The sequence below is a fragment of the Cygnus atratus genome, chromosome Z, assembly GCF_013377495.2.
Source record: "Cygnus atratus isolate AKBS03 ecotype Queensland, Australia chromosome Z, CAtr_DNAZoo_HiC_assembly, whole genome shotgun sequence".
In the NCBI taxonomy this organism is placed as follows: Eukaryota; Metazoa; Chordata; class Aves; order Anseriformes; family Anatidae; genus Cygnus; species Cygnus atratus.
In genome coordinates, this window is record NC_066396.1 from 13732749 (window position 1) to 13748696 (window position 15948).

The following is a 15948-nucleotide window of genomic DNA, read 5'->3' on the forward strand; positions in this document are numbered from 1 at the left end:
CTAAAAATAAATATGGAAAATCTAACTTAATACCTGTATTTTATAAGTAAAATGAACACTACTGAATTTTCTTTTAGCTGCTGTCTGATGGTTTTCAATATCACTAGTCGAGAAATTTACACTTTTTATTATACTGTTTAGTACATATACATTATTCCTGTATTTTTAACGTTAGTTTTGCCTACAAATTAATGCCAGTAGTTGCACTCTTGCTTAAAGCAGATCTGCGTTTCTCAAGAAGTTACTTTCAGATTGTCACTCTGGTTACCTGATGTATCTTACTTGGCTCAAATAAACATGAAATAGTTACTGTTTCTTTTTCAAAGATGCAGGACATACTGAGTTTACAATGAAACATCGTTACAGTTAAAATACTGAGTTGAAGAAGAGTGGGTAAGAGTACAACATTGAAGATGGAGCAAAAAATATTATAAGGAAAATCATTTCCTTAGCTTTTACACTACGTTCAGCTATCTCCAGTAATCCACAATAATACCTGCTTGACAGGATTTTGAAAAGTCAGAATCAGGTGAACCACTGTCTCAGAAAACTTAGAAAGTACATACAACTAAATATTGACAAAACATTTGAAATATATTTAACTTACGTCAGGAGCCCAGTTTCGTGGCCCTTAGTTCCCACTGAACTACTCAAATTGATTACTAAACGTAAGACTTCTTTCCGCAGAAGTATTCTGCACACTGGTGTATCATCTGGGATTGATTTTACTCCTGGAAAAATAAATTCAATCATACGAAGTTCAAGCAGGAAGTCTTTGATTATGCTAATCCTATGCCACACAAGTCTGTTTTAGCATTTTATATACGCACACATACGCACACACATGTACACAGATTTACATATATATTATGAACTACCAATAAATATTCTAATTAAAACTTAAAATTAAAAATTTTAACATAAGATTTTTTTTCAAGATAAACTAGCATTTCATAAATTCCGTGAGACAATGTGGAAGAACTGAAGACTAAAGACTGTGAGATTCAGCTACAGCACTGTCTCTATCACTAGAGCATGTTGCTGGGGTAGAAAAAACCTTCTGTTTGTATCAAATCCTAGAAGCTAGCAACCAGCTACTTCATAACAAGTTATGATAATTCACAATAGAAAACTCATGTCTAGAAACAAAACCTCTCTCTCACAGAAATTTGGTAATTTTGTTTTTAAAAACTTTTTCCTACAGTTAGGTAAAAAAAATCATTTTGATTGCAAGGTAGGACACAGAGCTGTTTAATTACCTGCAAAATGTTGTACAGCACAAGCAGAACAGTTTTAAAGTATGTTCTTCCATCTGCCGTAATAACAGGCAACGAATGCATCTATCTTCCTGGATAATGATTAGGGCATCTATAGGTGGTTTCTTTCTTGTTGTTTGGTGTTTGTTTTTGAGTAATGGACATTACTTTATTGCAGTAAGTACAAATAAAGTATGATTCTTTCATAACACTTAAAAATACTTTAAGAGCTATCGCTTCTAATAATATAAGGTTTTCAAACTTACCTAGTACAAGTTCTGTACTTTTGGTGCTGCTAGCTGAACCATGAGATACTGCATCACTACAGCCTGAAATTCCAGAAAATTTGGAGGAATGCACATCTAAGTGATTGTGTATGGTCTGCCCACACCAGTCAGTATATGGAATGTCTGAAAAATCTGACAGAAATAAGATGTCACATCTTTGTTATCTGTATTTTTCCTTACCTGAAATGCTTTTCATATTTTTCAGCAATGTTAGGTATGCAATACTCTGATGCACTAAGTTTGGTAGATGTCAACATATAAAAACTAAAATAACATATTTAAACATATATAAAATATATACAAACTAAAACTAGATTTCAGACAAAGCATGCTAAAAATGTTTTTAAATCACTTTTTGAATCTTAAAATTCTTTGGTAAAAATAACCAACTCTTAAGCACTGACAGAAGTCTAAAAAAATGCATTCACATGTAGAGCTGTTATTGATATATTTATGCTTTTTTGTATAAGAGATGTTTTTTGTATATGAACTAAGAATTTGTGCATATAATTGTCATAGGTCATGCAGAATGGGCTCTGACTTCAACAGAAAGGTGTGACAATCAAGGATTATTCTGGGAAGTTTCACTACATATAGCCTTTGACATTAATCCAAACTTTTAAGTTTTTGTGCATTTAATGGAGCCACAAAAAAAAAACACATTGGTTTGACAGGATTTTGGGAGACCACCTAGTTCAACCGGTTTAACGAAGAAGGGATCACTTCAAAATTAGATCACGTTACATTGTGAAGAGTTTTTCCCCTTTATGTTCAACTGGAATTTCCTTCACTACAGTGTATGTCCATGACCTCCTGTTCTTTGGTTTTGCAACTCTGTCAAGAGCCTGGCCCTGGCTCTCTTGTAATCTCCACATGGCATTTGAGGACTAAAAAAAGATGAACAAGCCACAGCTTTCTCATTCAGTTTTATCACACTTCCCTAAAAGGAGCACTAACCTGTACGAGTATATGAAGAGTTCACTTTGTTGTTAGGCTGATAACCCAGAATTTGAATGCAGACACAATAAAGGCAGTTTTCATCTGTGTGCTCCTGTAGCCCAGTATCCTCTGTATTTTCTAAAAACTGGGAGGCATCAGAACGGCTGGTGTTCATTATTTCTGTGAGACTGATCTGCTGTCGGAGCATCTGAAAAGGACTTTTGACTACATCACCTGTACCTGATGGAAGACCTGTAGATAGGCAGATATCAGGAAAAAAACACAACCAACAGTTAATAGAACATTCTTTAAATTAAATTTCCCCTGTTAAGGCTAAGAGTGGAAGATCTAGAAAGATCTAAAGATTTTTTTTTTTGAATAGTTAAATTCCCAAGATTTGTTATGGCATTCCAGAAATAAACATCGTGTTTTAGTCTCAGCTAAATACTATATAACAGAATGTTGCAAAGGATAGACCTCAACCTCTAAACACCTACCGTACGAAGGCACAGTCAATTCCAATGTTTTATCAACAATAGTAACACCCATATGTTATAAATTTTCATAGTATCAAACAACATTGGTAGAATATACCAGGTGTATAAATGATACAAACAAATGAAAACAAACAATTTAAGAACACTAACTTAGTGCCTGTAACAGCAGGAAACTCAACTCAGTAATGTAGAAACAGGACTAAGAAACTTCAGTGATGGGCTCTTTCTTGGATGGAAAGTACCAACATACACAATTTTGAATGAAAGTTATTTTACAGCAAAACTCAAACTACAGAAACATACTTTCAGGAAAATCAGCTTTATCTATTATACTGAAAACACACAAGAAAAGATCTTCAAATAATCTTCTTGTAATAAAGGTCCAGTTAACTAAGAAGTAAGACTACAGTTATTCTGTACTACTTTAGAATCAGTATCAATGTTTTGTTTTAAGTTGCCCTACTAAAACGACACATATTGATGCCCTACAGATTTTTGTCCACTCTTGAAGTAGAAAGAAAACCCTTTCCAGAACAGGCCAAGAATAACAGAGCACTTGCACTTCTCTTGTACTACGTTTCATCATCTCCACTGATAAACTGTCTTGGAAACAACACAAAGACAAAATTTAATTTCCAAAATATACATGTGACAGCTTCATTGTTCCTAAAAACTCACGTGTAATCAAAGCGAGTCAAAATGTAATAGCTCAATTTCTATTTGACATTATATTTTTCTTTCTTAGCTTAAATTTTGTTTCTTTCTCTAATGCACTATTGCTTCCAGTCTTCCTTCAATTAGCATTAGCTCATATTACAGTCAAAGATACATAGACATGCTTCAATTTATTAGATCAAATTCATGTTGAAACAACAGTGCATTATCTTGAACTACACAAATGAAATTAATGGTCCAGTATCCCTAAATCCAAAACACAGCTCTCAAATAACCTTCTCTGTAAACAGAAACAGACAAACCAACATCCCACCCCAAACAGCACATGTACAAATAAAGGTACAAAAGAGGAACAAAAACAATACCTCCTGCATCAGGTGCAAAGACCCTAGCTCCACGGTCATCAAATGGAGGTGTAGTTTTCTTCTGGAAATATGGAGTCTCCTTTACCTGTTATAGTCAGGTGATAATCAAAATTAGCACGGGTGATAATCATACCCAGAGGAAAAAGATTTTGTGAGGACAATTTCAGGAAAAAGATCCAATTAGAGGATGAAATGAAGAAGGGGCCCTGAGTACTAAAGAAATGCCAATGAAAACAAAAACCATACATTTGTGAATGAAAATTTAATAATCAAAGCTTATAAACAGAAAGCAAATAGACAAACAGTGGTGACAGGCTGTAAGAAAATTAGTGACCCGGAAGTGACTATTAATGATCTCTACAATACTGGAGATCTCAGGAGAGCAAAGTAAGAACACCCAGGCCATTTAAATGTTGCCTGTAAAATGCTGTAGAATTGAGCGGTGTTGTAGAGTTGAGAGAGAAGAAATGAAGCAACATAAATACACCATAAAGAGTGAAGGAAAAAGAGAAACAGTCATTTCACAGAGGAAACAAACCAGTATGATAGAAGATCTTGCCTTTGCTCTATCTTCGGTAATTTTTACGATTCGTAGAAAGGAATCGAGGTATGAAAGGCAAAGATTAAATAAACTAAAAATGAGAAAGACACTAATTTACCTGTGACATTGACCATGTCCTGTCTTTGACACTTATGTAACGGAATATTAAAATTAATAAAAATTATGATGCATCACTGTTAAATTGTAATGTATTTAAACTAGGCAGAGAGAGAAAGGCAAATGACAAGACATCCAAGTAATCAGTTTTTAAGTTAAGGATACATACCTGTGAAGTTAAGGCAATACAATTTAATACTATGATGATATACATACTAATAGAGTACCATTAAATCAAAATTACTGTAGCAGAAAGTTTACTGTGGGATTACACACACGATTTATAGTTGACTAATGAACTGGTTGGCTAGTTGAACTAGTTATCTACTAGTTGGCTAAAGAAATATTAAAAACGCCCATAGACTATGTTAATTTTAGTATAAAAACTAGCTGCCAACTAAAATCCCATGGAAGTATATTCATGCTGCCATTGTTTAATGCTCTAACCTATTCTGTTATTTGTCTAATAACACAAAACAGACTAGCGCTTTTCAGACTACTGCTTTTCTGTTAACAGGGTTAGAAAAGAAACTCTTGTTCTCCAAAACGCATTCCTTGAGAGTACCACATCCTGTTCTCCTCTTTCTATAGATCTGATCTATTCTAATGGAAATGCAACTGTTCATTACCTTTCAGTAAGAAAGTGTGAACAAACCCACTACATTATCACATACATACCTGAAATATTTCATTGATATCCACTGGGAGAGCAAGGCCAATGTAATCATCAGAGCTTCCATATGTAGCATTAGAAACCATGGAGCGAACAGAAGAGGAACGCTGAAGTGTATTTTGATTAATAGGACTTAATAAATCTTCTTTGTCTAATGAAGCGTAACTTAAAGCTTTCATGAACCTGTAACATTAAAATAATAATCATAATCTTGGTCTGTCATTTTTTGCACATTACAGATTAGAAGGACTGCGGTCACAAAGACTACCCCTCATCTTCCCATTGTGGAACCCAGAGCTTGTTACTCTTAAGCTATAGCTATAGGCTCATTTTTGTAATGTCTCATGTTGTATTGCACCATTTGGCAGTTCCTAGGGTAAAAAACCTGTGATCTTTGGAAGCCCTGGGACATGGACCTGAAAGATATCTGGATGAAACTTAAGAAGCTGCCAACCCTGTAAAAACAACCCTGTAGAAGTCTTCTCCAGCTTCAGTCTTTGCAAATGTATAACCCAGAAACAAATCAGTGAAGATGTAGGCTTTTGAACTGCTAAAAGTCTCATTTTTAGAGCATATCTATCTATACACAGAATGTACCTTTACTGGATATTCACAAACTCAGACCTAAGCAGGCACATTCCTGCAAATGTGAAGGGTGGACATGCTAGGTACCAGAGACACAAACAAGGAACATTTTTTCCTGTACTCTAAAGGAGACTCAGTAGGTGACTTTTAAGTGTAGAAGATGAATTTAGTCAACTTAATAGTATGAAGAACAAACTTGAGGCTGCACAGTGAGCAGTGCTGACTGTGACAAGTAACTGGAGGAACAAACAAGAAAAAATAGGCTGGGAAAGTGAGACAGGAGATTGGAGGTTGGAGATCATGTCCCTCAGTGCAGATCAGAGTCCTGGTAATGGAAGTCTCACATGGCCACCTCTCATTTTAGTTCTCATTGAAGATTAAAGACCTATAAATGCTTTCTTGTTAATTGAACTAAAACAGATTGTCTATGCAGTGGAATAAAATTTCCTACTCCAACACGACCATATAAGCGCTAATATGCCATGACAAACTTCTCCTTTTCACCACCTTTCCTACACAAAATGGTTTTAAAAGGAAAAAAACAAACTACACCTAGAAAGTCATATTATGGCTTATGTTAAAAAAAAGAATTAAAATTGAAAAGGTAAGAAGACAAATATTAAAAATACTAACTATACATAGCACATAAGAATTATTACACCACTGTCATGACTTTGGCTGGGGTACAGTTAATTTTCTTCAGAGAGGTTTGGATGATGCTGTGGTTTGGATTTTTGATGAAAACACACTGATGGGTTGGTTGCTGTTGAGCAGTGCTCACACAGAGCCCAGGGGGTTTCAGCTCCTCGTGCTGCCCTGCCGCCGAGGGGCTGGGGATGCACCAGGAGCTGGAGGGAACAGGGCCAGGACAGCTGGCCCAGGCTGGCCAAAGGGGTGTCCCACACTGTGTGGTGCTATACCCGGCAATAAAAGCTGGGGGAACAAAGGAGGAAGGGGGGATGTTCGGAGTGATGGCATTTGTCTGCCCAAGAAACCATTACAGGCGATGAGCCCTGCTGTCCTGGGAGGGGCTGAACACCTCCTGCCGATGGGAAGCAGCGAGTGGGTTCCTTGGTTTGCTCTGCCTGAACACACGGCCTTTGCTTTACCTGGTAAGCTGGCCTTGTCTCAGCCCGTGAGTTCTCACACTTCTACCTCTTTGATTCTCTCCCTCCTCCCACTGGGTGGGGGATGAGCAGCTGTGTGGTGCTGAGCTGCCTACCAGGGCTAAACCACACTGACCAAGGCTTAATTACAAAAATCACACATTATTTATTCAGCAGAATTACTGCCTCATTTAATATGTAGTACATGACTGAACTGCACTGAAAAAGACTGCATGTATTGGCCAAGCAATTGTCCAAAGGAGCACTGCTTTATTCACAGCAGAAGTGGAAAACGTTGAGTAAAATAAGGCAATAATGTAATTATAGGCAAAAAAAGTCAGGGAAAATGAATTTGGAGAAGTTGATTTTATCACTAACTCAGCCACAAATTCAGTGTTATTGACAAACATACTGACTTTTTAATAAAAAGAGTAGTTTACAAAAAAAGATTTTCTACAGGAATCTCTACATGCTTTCCAAGTTTCAAATTTTATTTGCAGAGCAGCTGAACGATCCTACTAAAATTCAGATTTGAACAATTCTATATAATATTTACAAAGGGAGAAGGAAGGAAATTACTTCAAATTATTACACGCTAGGAGCTAAAGTACAGCAAACTTTTTGATTTCTTAGGCTGGACATTCTACCTCAAAAATAACTTTCTATAACTTTTTGGTTTAGATATACGATTAGAGTATCTTCCCATCCTTAACAGTTTAACAAATTTACACTGAGATAAGAATAAACTATTGTGTTTTGACCTTGTGAGGCTCAAGACACTATTGTACAACGAGAGAATGCATAACAGATTAGAGACATCACTAGTTTTCCCGATACTACCTAATTCTGACCCATGTTAATTACAGTTGCAGTGACTTGCCATTAAGACTCAAGCCATACTTCAAGACACACATAGTTACTAATTGCACTAGTTATCTCATAATAAAACATTCAACAATTGCTCTCATTACAAAATTACAAAATTCCAGATCTAAGTATTAATCCTAAACATTTGCCCCTGCTTCTCCTGGAAAAGCAACCTGATACATTACAAATAGTGGCAAGTGCTGGTAAGTTTTCATGAAATCATGTCTGCAGTTAACTGGGGGAGAGCACTATGATAGGATTTGACATATGCACCTTGACATTTTTGACTGGCCTTTAAAAACACGTGGAAAATTTAGCCTTACAAAACATATGCAAAGAAATAAGCTTTTCAACCTTTTGACAGAATGAAACAATTAGAAAAGTCACTGAAGCTAATTGACCGCTATGACCATCTGAATTTGTGAATAAAGCATAGAAGTCTTTCATAAGACTGACAGAAAGTTGGCTTTGGAAGACAAAAGGGATAGAATCTCTTTCCAATTTACTACTTGCACAGCAGTTAAGGACAATATTTAACTGGAAGCAGTAATTTATGCTAAAATTAAACAGAACACAATGATTCAGTGGATAGACTATGCTGTTACCAAGAAAGGAAAACACACAAACCGGTTAAATTAAACCCTTTCCAATCAATTATATCTGTGGCTAAGACAAGACAACCATCTTTTGCAATATGTATATCTAATTTTTTAACCTTCTCAGAAGGATGACAACTTTAGTCATTTTGGTTCAATGGTACATAGGTCAGCTCAAATCCTTGCACATGAGATATCATGACCAGCTAAGCACTAGGAATACTGAACACTGGAATCGAGGGCTACAAGATCTTCAAAAGAGACAAGCAAGGAAGGAGGAGTGGGGGTGTTGCCCTCTGTGTTAGGGAATGGATTGATTGTGAAAAGCTGCCTCTGAGAAACAGACACAGACAGGTTGAGAGCTTGTGGGTAAAAGTTAAGGACCACACTAAATAAAGGACATCGTATGGTCGGGATCTGCTACAGGCCACCTTATCAAGGGAAGCCTGTTAAGCCTGTTACCTACCTGGACTTCTGTAAGGCCTTTGACACAGTCCCACATGACATCCCGATCCCTAAATTGGAGATATATGGACTTGATGGGTGGACCATTCAGTGAATAAGGAATTGGCTTGAAGGTCACACCAAGAGAGGGGTCAGTCAACAGCTCTATGTCCAAGTGGAGGCCAGTGACAAGTGGTGTCCCTCAGGGGTCTGTCCCGTTTAATATCTATATCAGCAATATAGACAGGGGGATCGAGTGCACCATCAGCAAGTTTGCAGATGACACCAAGTTGAGTGGTGTGTTTGATACAACAGAAGGAAGAGCTGCCATCCAGACGAACCTGGACAAGCTTGAGAAGTGGGCCCATGTGAACCAAAGGAAGTTCAGCAAGGTGTTTTTGTATTTTTTTATTTTTTTTTTTTTTACAGCACTCAGTAAGTTCTCATTAACTTATTATTCTCTTAATATCAGTACTGCTCTCAGTGGAGATATCTAGCACCCTGCAATAACTGTCACTTTTAGATGAAGTTGGAAAATGGAAAAAATACTAGAACAGTATGTCTGTTATTTAATTGCTTTTCTAGCTTTGAAGAAAGAAATTAGCACAAAATAATCTCTTACCTGCTTGGCGTTAGCCGAGAATCCAGGCTGCCAGACTTCATGGTAATAGTGTCAGTAAAAAGCACATCCTTTGCTGGAGATGCAAGGGCTTCTGAGTGAGATAGTGAAGGATGCATCCTCTGCTGTTGTAAGCGTTTTAGTGTAGCATAACCAAAGGCATCTCGAGAACTTGTGTAGCTAAAGTTATAGTCAGCAAGACTTTTTATTGTAGCAAGAGAAGGAGCTTTAAGAGACTGGGCTCTTCGAGGAAGTGTATGAGAAGACCCTGGGGGTACCAGGGATACCGAGTTGGATTTTGAGAGAGGCAGGTGGTTAGACTGTGGTGTTGAACAGTGAGATGGTTTAACTGTTTTTGTGCTTACCACAGTACTTAAACTTCCACAGTCAGTGTCTACATTTGTAGTGTCCACACCTACAGTCTCCCTTGAAGGGCTAGAGCTCATTGAGCTTATGCCACTTGTTGTGGTATCTGTATTAAAACTTAAGCTACGGCTCTTGAAATGTGTTTGTGTAGTACCATCTCCTATTAGCCTTTCTCTGCTTGTGTTTTCCCGGTGAATTTCATTTCCAAGACCTTTTGGCAGCTTCAAGTCATTTTCACCAATACTCGGGGTACTATCAGTATCTTCCATGTGCTTACTTCCAACAAAAGAAGTTTCTAATCGTAAAGTCTGGATTTTAGGAACTCTGAAAACAGGGTTGAAATCTTCACCAGCAGGAATGTCTATGCTACTGGAAGGTTCTGTTACAGTACGATTTCGCCTCAAGCCCGATTTACTGTCAGATGATGTCAGCTTTCCTCCTTTTGGATCGCTGCTACTCCTGTGTTTTTTATTAGGGAGAGTAAGCGAATTTAGAATGCGATTTTTCACAAGTCTGCTAGAGGAAAAGAAAGGAAAAGGACTACGGTCTTTGTCCTTTGAAGGTCCAGGTCTGTCATAAAATATTTGTTCTGCATCTTCTGTAATATCTAGGAAGAACGTACTAGTTGAAGTACTACCAAAACGGTCATCTTCCATGATGAACATACCTGAAATGAGATGAGACTTTTGTCAATGAAAAAGATCATTTCTTCAACATGCATCAACTGAATCATGCAAAAGCAACCTATTTGATAAAAGCCCAAACTGCAGAGCATGTGGTTTATTACAACTTTAAATTCAACATTTTTTCTTCACAACTTAGCACAGTAAATTAAATATCTTCAGGAATATCTGAGTTGAAGGTTTCTATGCTTCAAAAGAAAAGTCACAGTATCTTACTTCAGTGCATATAACCAGCTACTAAGACTACAACTGATACACTCCTTTAATGATATCTAAATATGCTATATTTCTGGATTCAAATTCCAAATATCAATAACATTAACAATTTAAATATAGCAATGCTATATGTACTCTATTTTCTAGACATCAACAACAAAGTAAATGTACACTTGAGTATGCAGTTTTCTGTAGGGTATTACAGCAAACTGCCATGACTTATCCAAGTGATAAGACGAAGGGAAATGGCCTCAAGTTGCACCAGGGGAGGTTTAGTTTGGTCCTTAGGAGAAATTTCTTTACTAAGAGAGTTGTGAAACACTGGAATAAGCTGCCCAGAGAACTGGTTGAGTCACCATCCTTGGAGGTCTTTGAGAAACAAGTAGATGTAGAACTTAGTAACATGGTTTAATGGGGGACTTTAGTACTAGATTAAAGGTTGGACTAGATGATCTTAGAAGTCTTTTCCAACCTGACTGATTTTTATGACTTGACATAAAAATTAGTAAACTCCCCTAATGTTAAAATTCCTTACCTCAATGCCAAATGTAGATCTAAGACATTGTTTTCTTGTCTCTCACTTGTCTACATCTCTCTGAAAGTACATAAAATTGTCCCCTGGCTTGCACTTTTCTTTGTTGGTAATATCACCTTTGAACCACTTGCCTGAACCTCATCCTGACAAGAAGTTGATAACAACAACAGAATACTTGTTTTGTCTTTTTTTTTTTTTTTTCCAACTTACTTGAAGGTGCAGATTCACTTTCACTGTTATGCCTAGAACTGGTGGACTCAGAGTTCAAGCTAAGAGTACTGGGTATAGAAGAAAGTTCATTGCAGAGCTGCTCCATGTCATCAGGGACCACTGGCCAAGGCTGTCTACGACTGTGTCTCACTGCATCCCAGTTGTGATGCTTCAAAATGTCACATCCTTGTTTAGTTTTGGCTATTAGACCAAGCACGTAGACACACGTTCTGTATTTAACGTATATATAGAAAAAAGAGCAACAATAATAGCATCTAATTTAACTAAGTTTTTTTCCTTTTTTGAAAGGAAAGTTTCAGAACAGTTCAGAAGAAACTTCACAAAATTGCCACTTTTTGTTCCCGATTTTCATTTGTAAATCAGTAGAAACTTAAGTACGCTAAAATATCCAAAACACATTAAAAATATACTATACAAAAATAAAACTCAATTATTACAAAAAGCCTGATAAAATAAAACATTGATACAGTAGCACTATTAGGCAAAAGACCATCTATTTATGCTCCCTTTTAAAGACTCAAAATAGATAATAAATAAAAACGATGGAATAATAAATCAATTCCAGAGATACACACTACATATTTTAATTGCTTTTTAAAGGAGGCAAAGAGTAATATAATTTTTTTTCCCCCATAAGTTTCATTTGCTTGTACTTTTGAACTTCCCAAACAATTCTGAGAATCCTCTCAAACCCTGTTATCAATAATTCCTAATAATTGATTACCAAATCAGTGGCAAAATATATATCCATGTGAATAAAGTACAGGTATTTGAAAACCTACTGGAACTACCATCTTTACATTTTGTTTAATAATTAAATACACATACCCTCTAACAGAGAGAACCTCACAGTGTTGGGCAAGCGTCATTATATCAGGAATTACATTCTCCTCTTGAAGCAAGTTAAGACCCCAATTTGATGATCCAATATTGCCCTGTAATAAAATAGTTTGTCGAGTAAGTTTTGATTTTGATGTGATCTGCAGCACCATTGATGTAAAGTTTTCAACACTTCTGTTTGTAAGTAGTAGAGTTCCCATCCACAATCCTCTCAAAGGTATTAGAAAATTGAGCAGTTTCTCCCTCCTTTTTAATATCACCTAGTCATGCCATGGGTATCTCCAAATTCAGTAAAGGACTGAGGATACTGTAACAGCTAAGACTGTCACAGGTAACTATATGTATTCCTCAGTTTACCAGTTATACTATAACCACCAGTATAACTTTTTTTTTTTTAAAACTTATCTTACATTCCTCTTAAACAGGCATTTTATTACATACCTACAATGTCTTCCAGTAATAGTCACCCTGAACAAGTGTTCCAAAACAAACTTTGGGGAAGACAGAAAAAAGGCAAATGAACACTTAAGGTGGCAAAGCAGCTTTAGAAGTGTAGATTGGATAGACACATAACACTGTTTTTTTTCCAGGTTATCCCCAGTACCGAGGATGTCATAACCATATATTCACAGGCAATCAACAGCAGCACAAGCTTTCCTCCAAAAACTTTGAATTTTGGAATACTACAGTAGATGTATCACACAGCAAGTTGTAATCTCTGGCTCCATACTAATACTGTTGTTGCACGTGGCAATCTGTTCTTTATATTTGTAAAAAGTGACAACGAAAAAAGCTCAGAATAAAACAGATGCAGTGAACAATCTTCATCTGTTATTCCAGTTATGGTACAGAATGTCAGCTTGGCAGGGGGAGGGAAAAGTTGCACATTTTATGAGAAAAATACCTAAACAATGTTTTTTTTAAAGGATTTTGCTTAGCTATTGCAGAATCAAAAGTTTCAACAGAAGTCAAACAGCTGCAAAAAGATTGTAAACCTATTACTAACCAAGGCCCAAAGGGCTGCTTTCAGCTGCTTAATTCCTTCCCACTTATCCAGCATTGGGGAACGAACAGTGTAACTCAGATCTGTAACAATACTCTGAAGGAGAAAAACAAAAAAAATAATTAAAAATGAGAGAGAGACCTCAGTGAAACAGGCTGTCTTGCATTTTTAGGAAACAAAGAACTAATTTGAAGTACACACCCTGAAATAAACAGTCATAGTTGTGGCATAGTAAGCATAAATTAACATCAATGGTAATGAAGGTGGAAAAATGTAACATAACCAGTGAATGCATCAGGTCAATTCAGATTTTATATGGGTAACGTTCATCAGTTTAATACAGGAAAATATATAACTTTTCACTTGATTTTTTCAACTATTAAATACAATTCAAAACATAATTTTGTAAAATCACATTAAAAGTCAATTTAATTAATGAAGAACTGATTCTTATACACAGATTAAAAAATTATTCCTACTTGCAAGCTGCTTTACTAGCTGCTTTACTTTTTTTTTTGCTAGCCATTTTAAGAAAAATAGTGCAAGGTATTTCTGATATTTCAGTGCCCAGAAAGAATTTCACATGAAATTAGATGGAAAGATTGTTTTCACAAATTTTTGGCCCCAAAACACTTGAGACTTTCGTAATCTACTTATTTTGCAGTGACTGTTTAAATGACATCTCTTAAAACATTTCTTTAAAAAGAGTTACAGTACTCTTTAAAATCATTCAAATTTTAAATCATTGCTATCCTCACCTGAGACTCCAATAAATGGCAGCCTGTTTTATGGTGCACCAGTTGGCCATAAAGGTGAACTGGAAGGTAGACATGTGGTCGCTGTAATCTGGTAGGAAGAAAAACCATATCCTTTTTCAGGAATTCTGAAGCTTTCCTTTAATGTAAGTTACACTGCATTGTAATGCAATGAGTTACTCCTCATCTTTTTCAGATGAAGAAGATTCTTGTGGTGAGTGTTTACCTTTGATTGCTCCGACGAACATAGTTATCACCATCAACAGGTTTGCGATATGTTGTAAGTGCTTCATTAAGTTGTTCTTCAATCAACTCAACATACTTTAAGTTATATTCCTAAAATAATATAGACAAACGTTGACACGCTACGTTTAGGTGGTTTATTTTTTGTAGTAAGGTACTTTATAAGGAAGGAACAATTGAAGTGCTTAATGAAGGATGAATTTCTTTATAATTTGAATGCAGTGCTCACCAAAAGTACTGTACTTCATACATAGGATTTTGCAGAGTCAACAACTGATTCCATAATTACTTCAGAGAAAGTTAAAAATGGTAGAAAATATTTCACTTTTTACTTTAACCTGAAACATCTCAGACCACCACACATTTCAGTATTCTTAGATAAGTAACAGCTTATAAATTAGTCAAAAATTACCTAATGGCCCATAGGATTTTGACCTTTACAAAATGCTTAACTACTACCTTAGGAAAATAAGCACTTAAATTACAAAATGATGTATGACTACTAACTTTAGTCTGACAACGATGTATTTTTCTTAATGTGTCTTGTGTTTATCTACTTCCTAACTGCATAGGCTAATTCTATCTTCATGAGTTCTGGATTTAACTTAATTAGCCACAGCTAGAGTTGACAGCTATCTTGAAAAGTAGTGTTCCTTTCCATACTTTTCTGGATAAGACCTTACAACTACCTATTTTAGAAATTCATTAAGTCACTACACCTTTAAGTACTTTCTGGAATATCAAAATTATATAAAAGGCCTTGTCAAATGAAAAGCATGCATGTACAGAGCAGCTATGCACCTCCAAGTCCGTGTCAATATTTTTCCGGAATTTCCTAAGTCACTGAGGCAATAAATGCACTGGCAATAGAAATACACCTATATGAATGCACAACATCATTATCTTGGACCTTCTCAAGCCCACGTATTCAAACTCTTCCTCCTCCTAATTTCAAGCTAATGCACACTTTTTACGCTTAGCATTACCTTTTGCCACTTTTCCATTTGTTTTGTTACATAACCTCTCTCATTTAGATATGAAAACCCCTTTGGAATGGAGAGAAACCTGTAAAGTAACATCAGACAATCAGCACCCCACGTAAATCACATAACTTGAATACAAACCAAATGCTTTGTTTCCACATTATAAGTCAAACAGCATATTCAATGTTTACCTTAGGAGTAGAAGCAAACCTTTATCTCCAAGGTGAGAAAGAGCTGGTTTCATCTGGATAAGGGCATGAAGATTGGCCTAAAATAATTAAAAAATAAGTCTTATCTGAACATTGTAACACTCTGAAAACTACAATTACAACAATCTGTAAGCAATGATGTAACAAGTTTATCACAAAAATAAGTGTGAAACTAACCTCATCCTAATATTGTCCACTTTTGGTACCTTCTGGCATTAGATATATGTTCCCTTACAAAAAGTATGATTAAAATAGCTGAATTAGTGTGAATTAATATTTAATAGTAAGCATAATCCAAACATCTACTTTTTCTTGTC

General features: G+C 36.0%; 1 protein-coding gene across 6 annotated transcripts in view; it reads right to left on the reverse strand.

Annotated features, from left to right (window-relative positions):
* Window positions 1-15948, reverse strand: part of RICTOR (RPTOR independent companion of MTOR complex 2) — an 80977-nt gene that overhangs the window by 5417 nt on the left and 59612 nt on the right. For 5 of the 6 annotated variants that reach the window (XM_035563720.2, XM_035563722.2, XM_035563723.2 and 2 more), the window contains 13 exons: window positions 15614-15690; window positions 15426-15504; window positions 14423-14532; window positions 14200-14287; window positions 13445-13537; window positions 12427-12533; window positions 11578-11807; window positions 9571-10600; window positions 5356-5533; window positions 4020-4104; window positions 2501-2734; window positions 1523-1675; window positions 608-731 (listed from right to left, as the gene is read on the reverse strand). In XM_035563720.2, the coding sequence (XP_035419613.1) occupies window positions 608-731; window positions 1523-1675; window positions 2501-2734; window positions 4020-4104; window positions 5356-5533; window positions 9571-10600; window positions 11578-11807; window positions 12427-12533; window positions 13445-13537; window positions 14200-14287; window positions 14423-14532; window positions 15426-15504; window positions 15614-15690 (2588 nt within the window). The remainder of the gene's footprint in view (window positions 1-607; window positions 732-1522; window positions 1676-2500; window positions 2735-4019; window positions 4105-5355; window positions 5534-9570; window positions 10601-11577; window positions 11808-12426; window positions 12534-13444; window positions 13538-14199; window positions 14288-14422; window positions 14533-15425; window positions 15505-15613; window positions 15691-15948) is intronic. The other variant, XM_035563721.2, reaches the window with a different exon arrangement.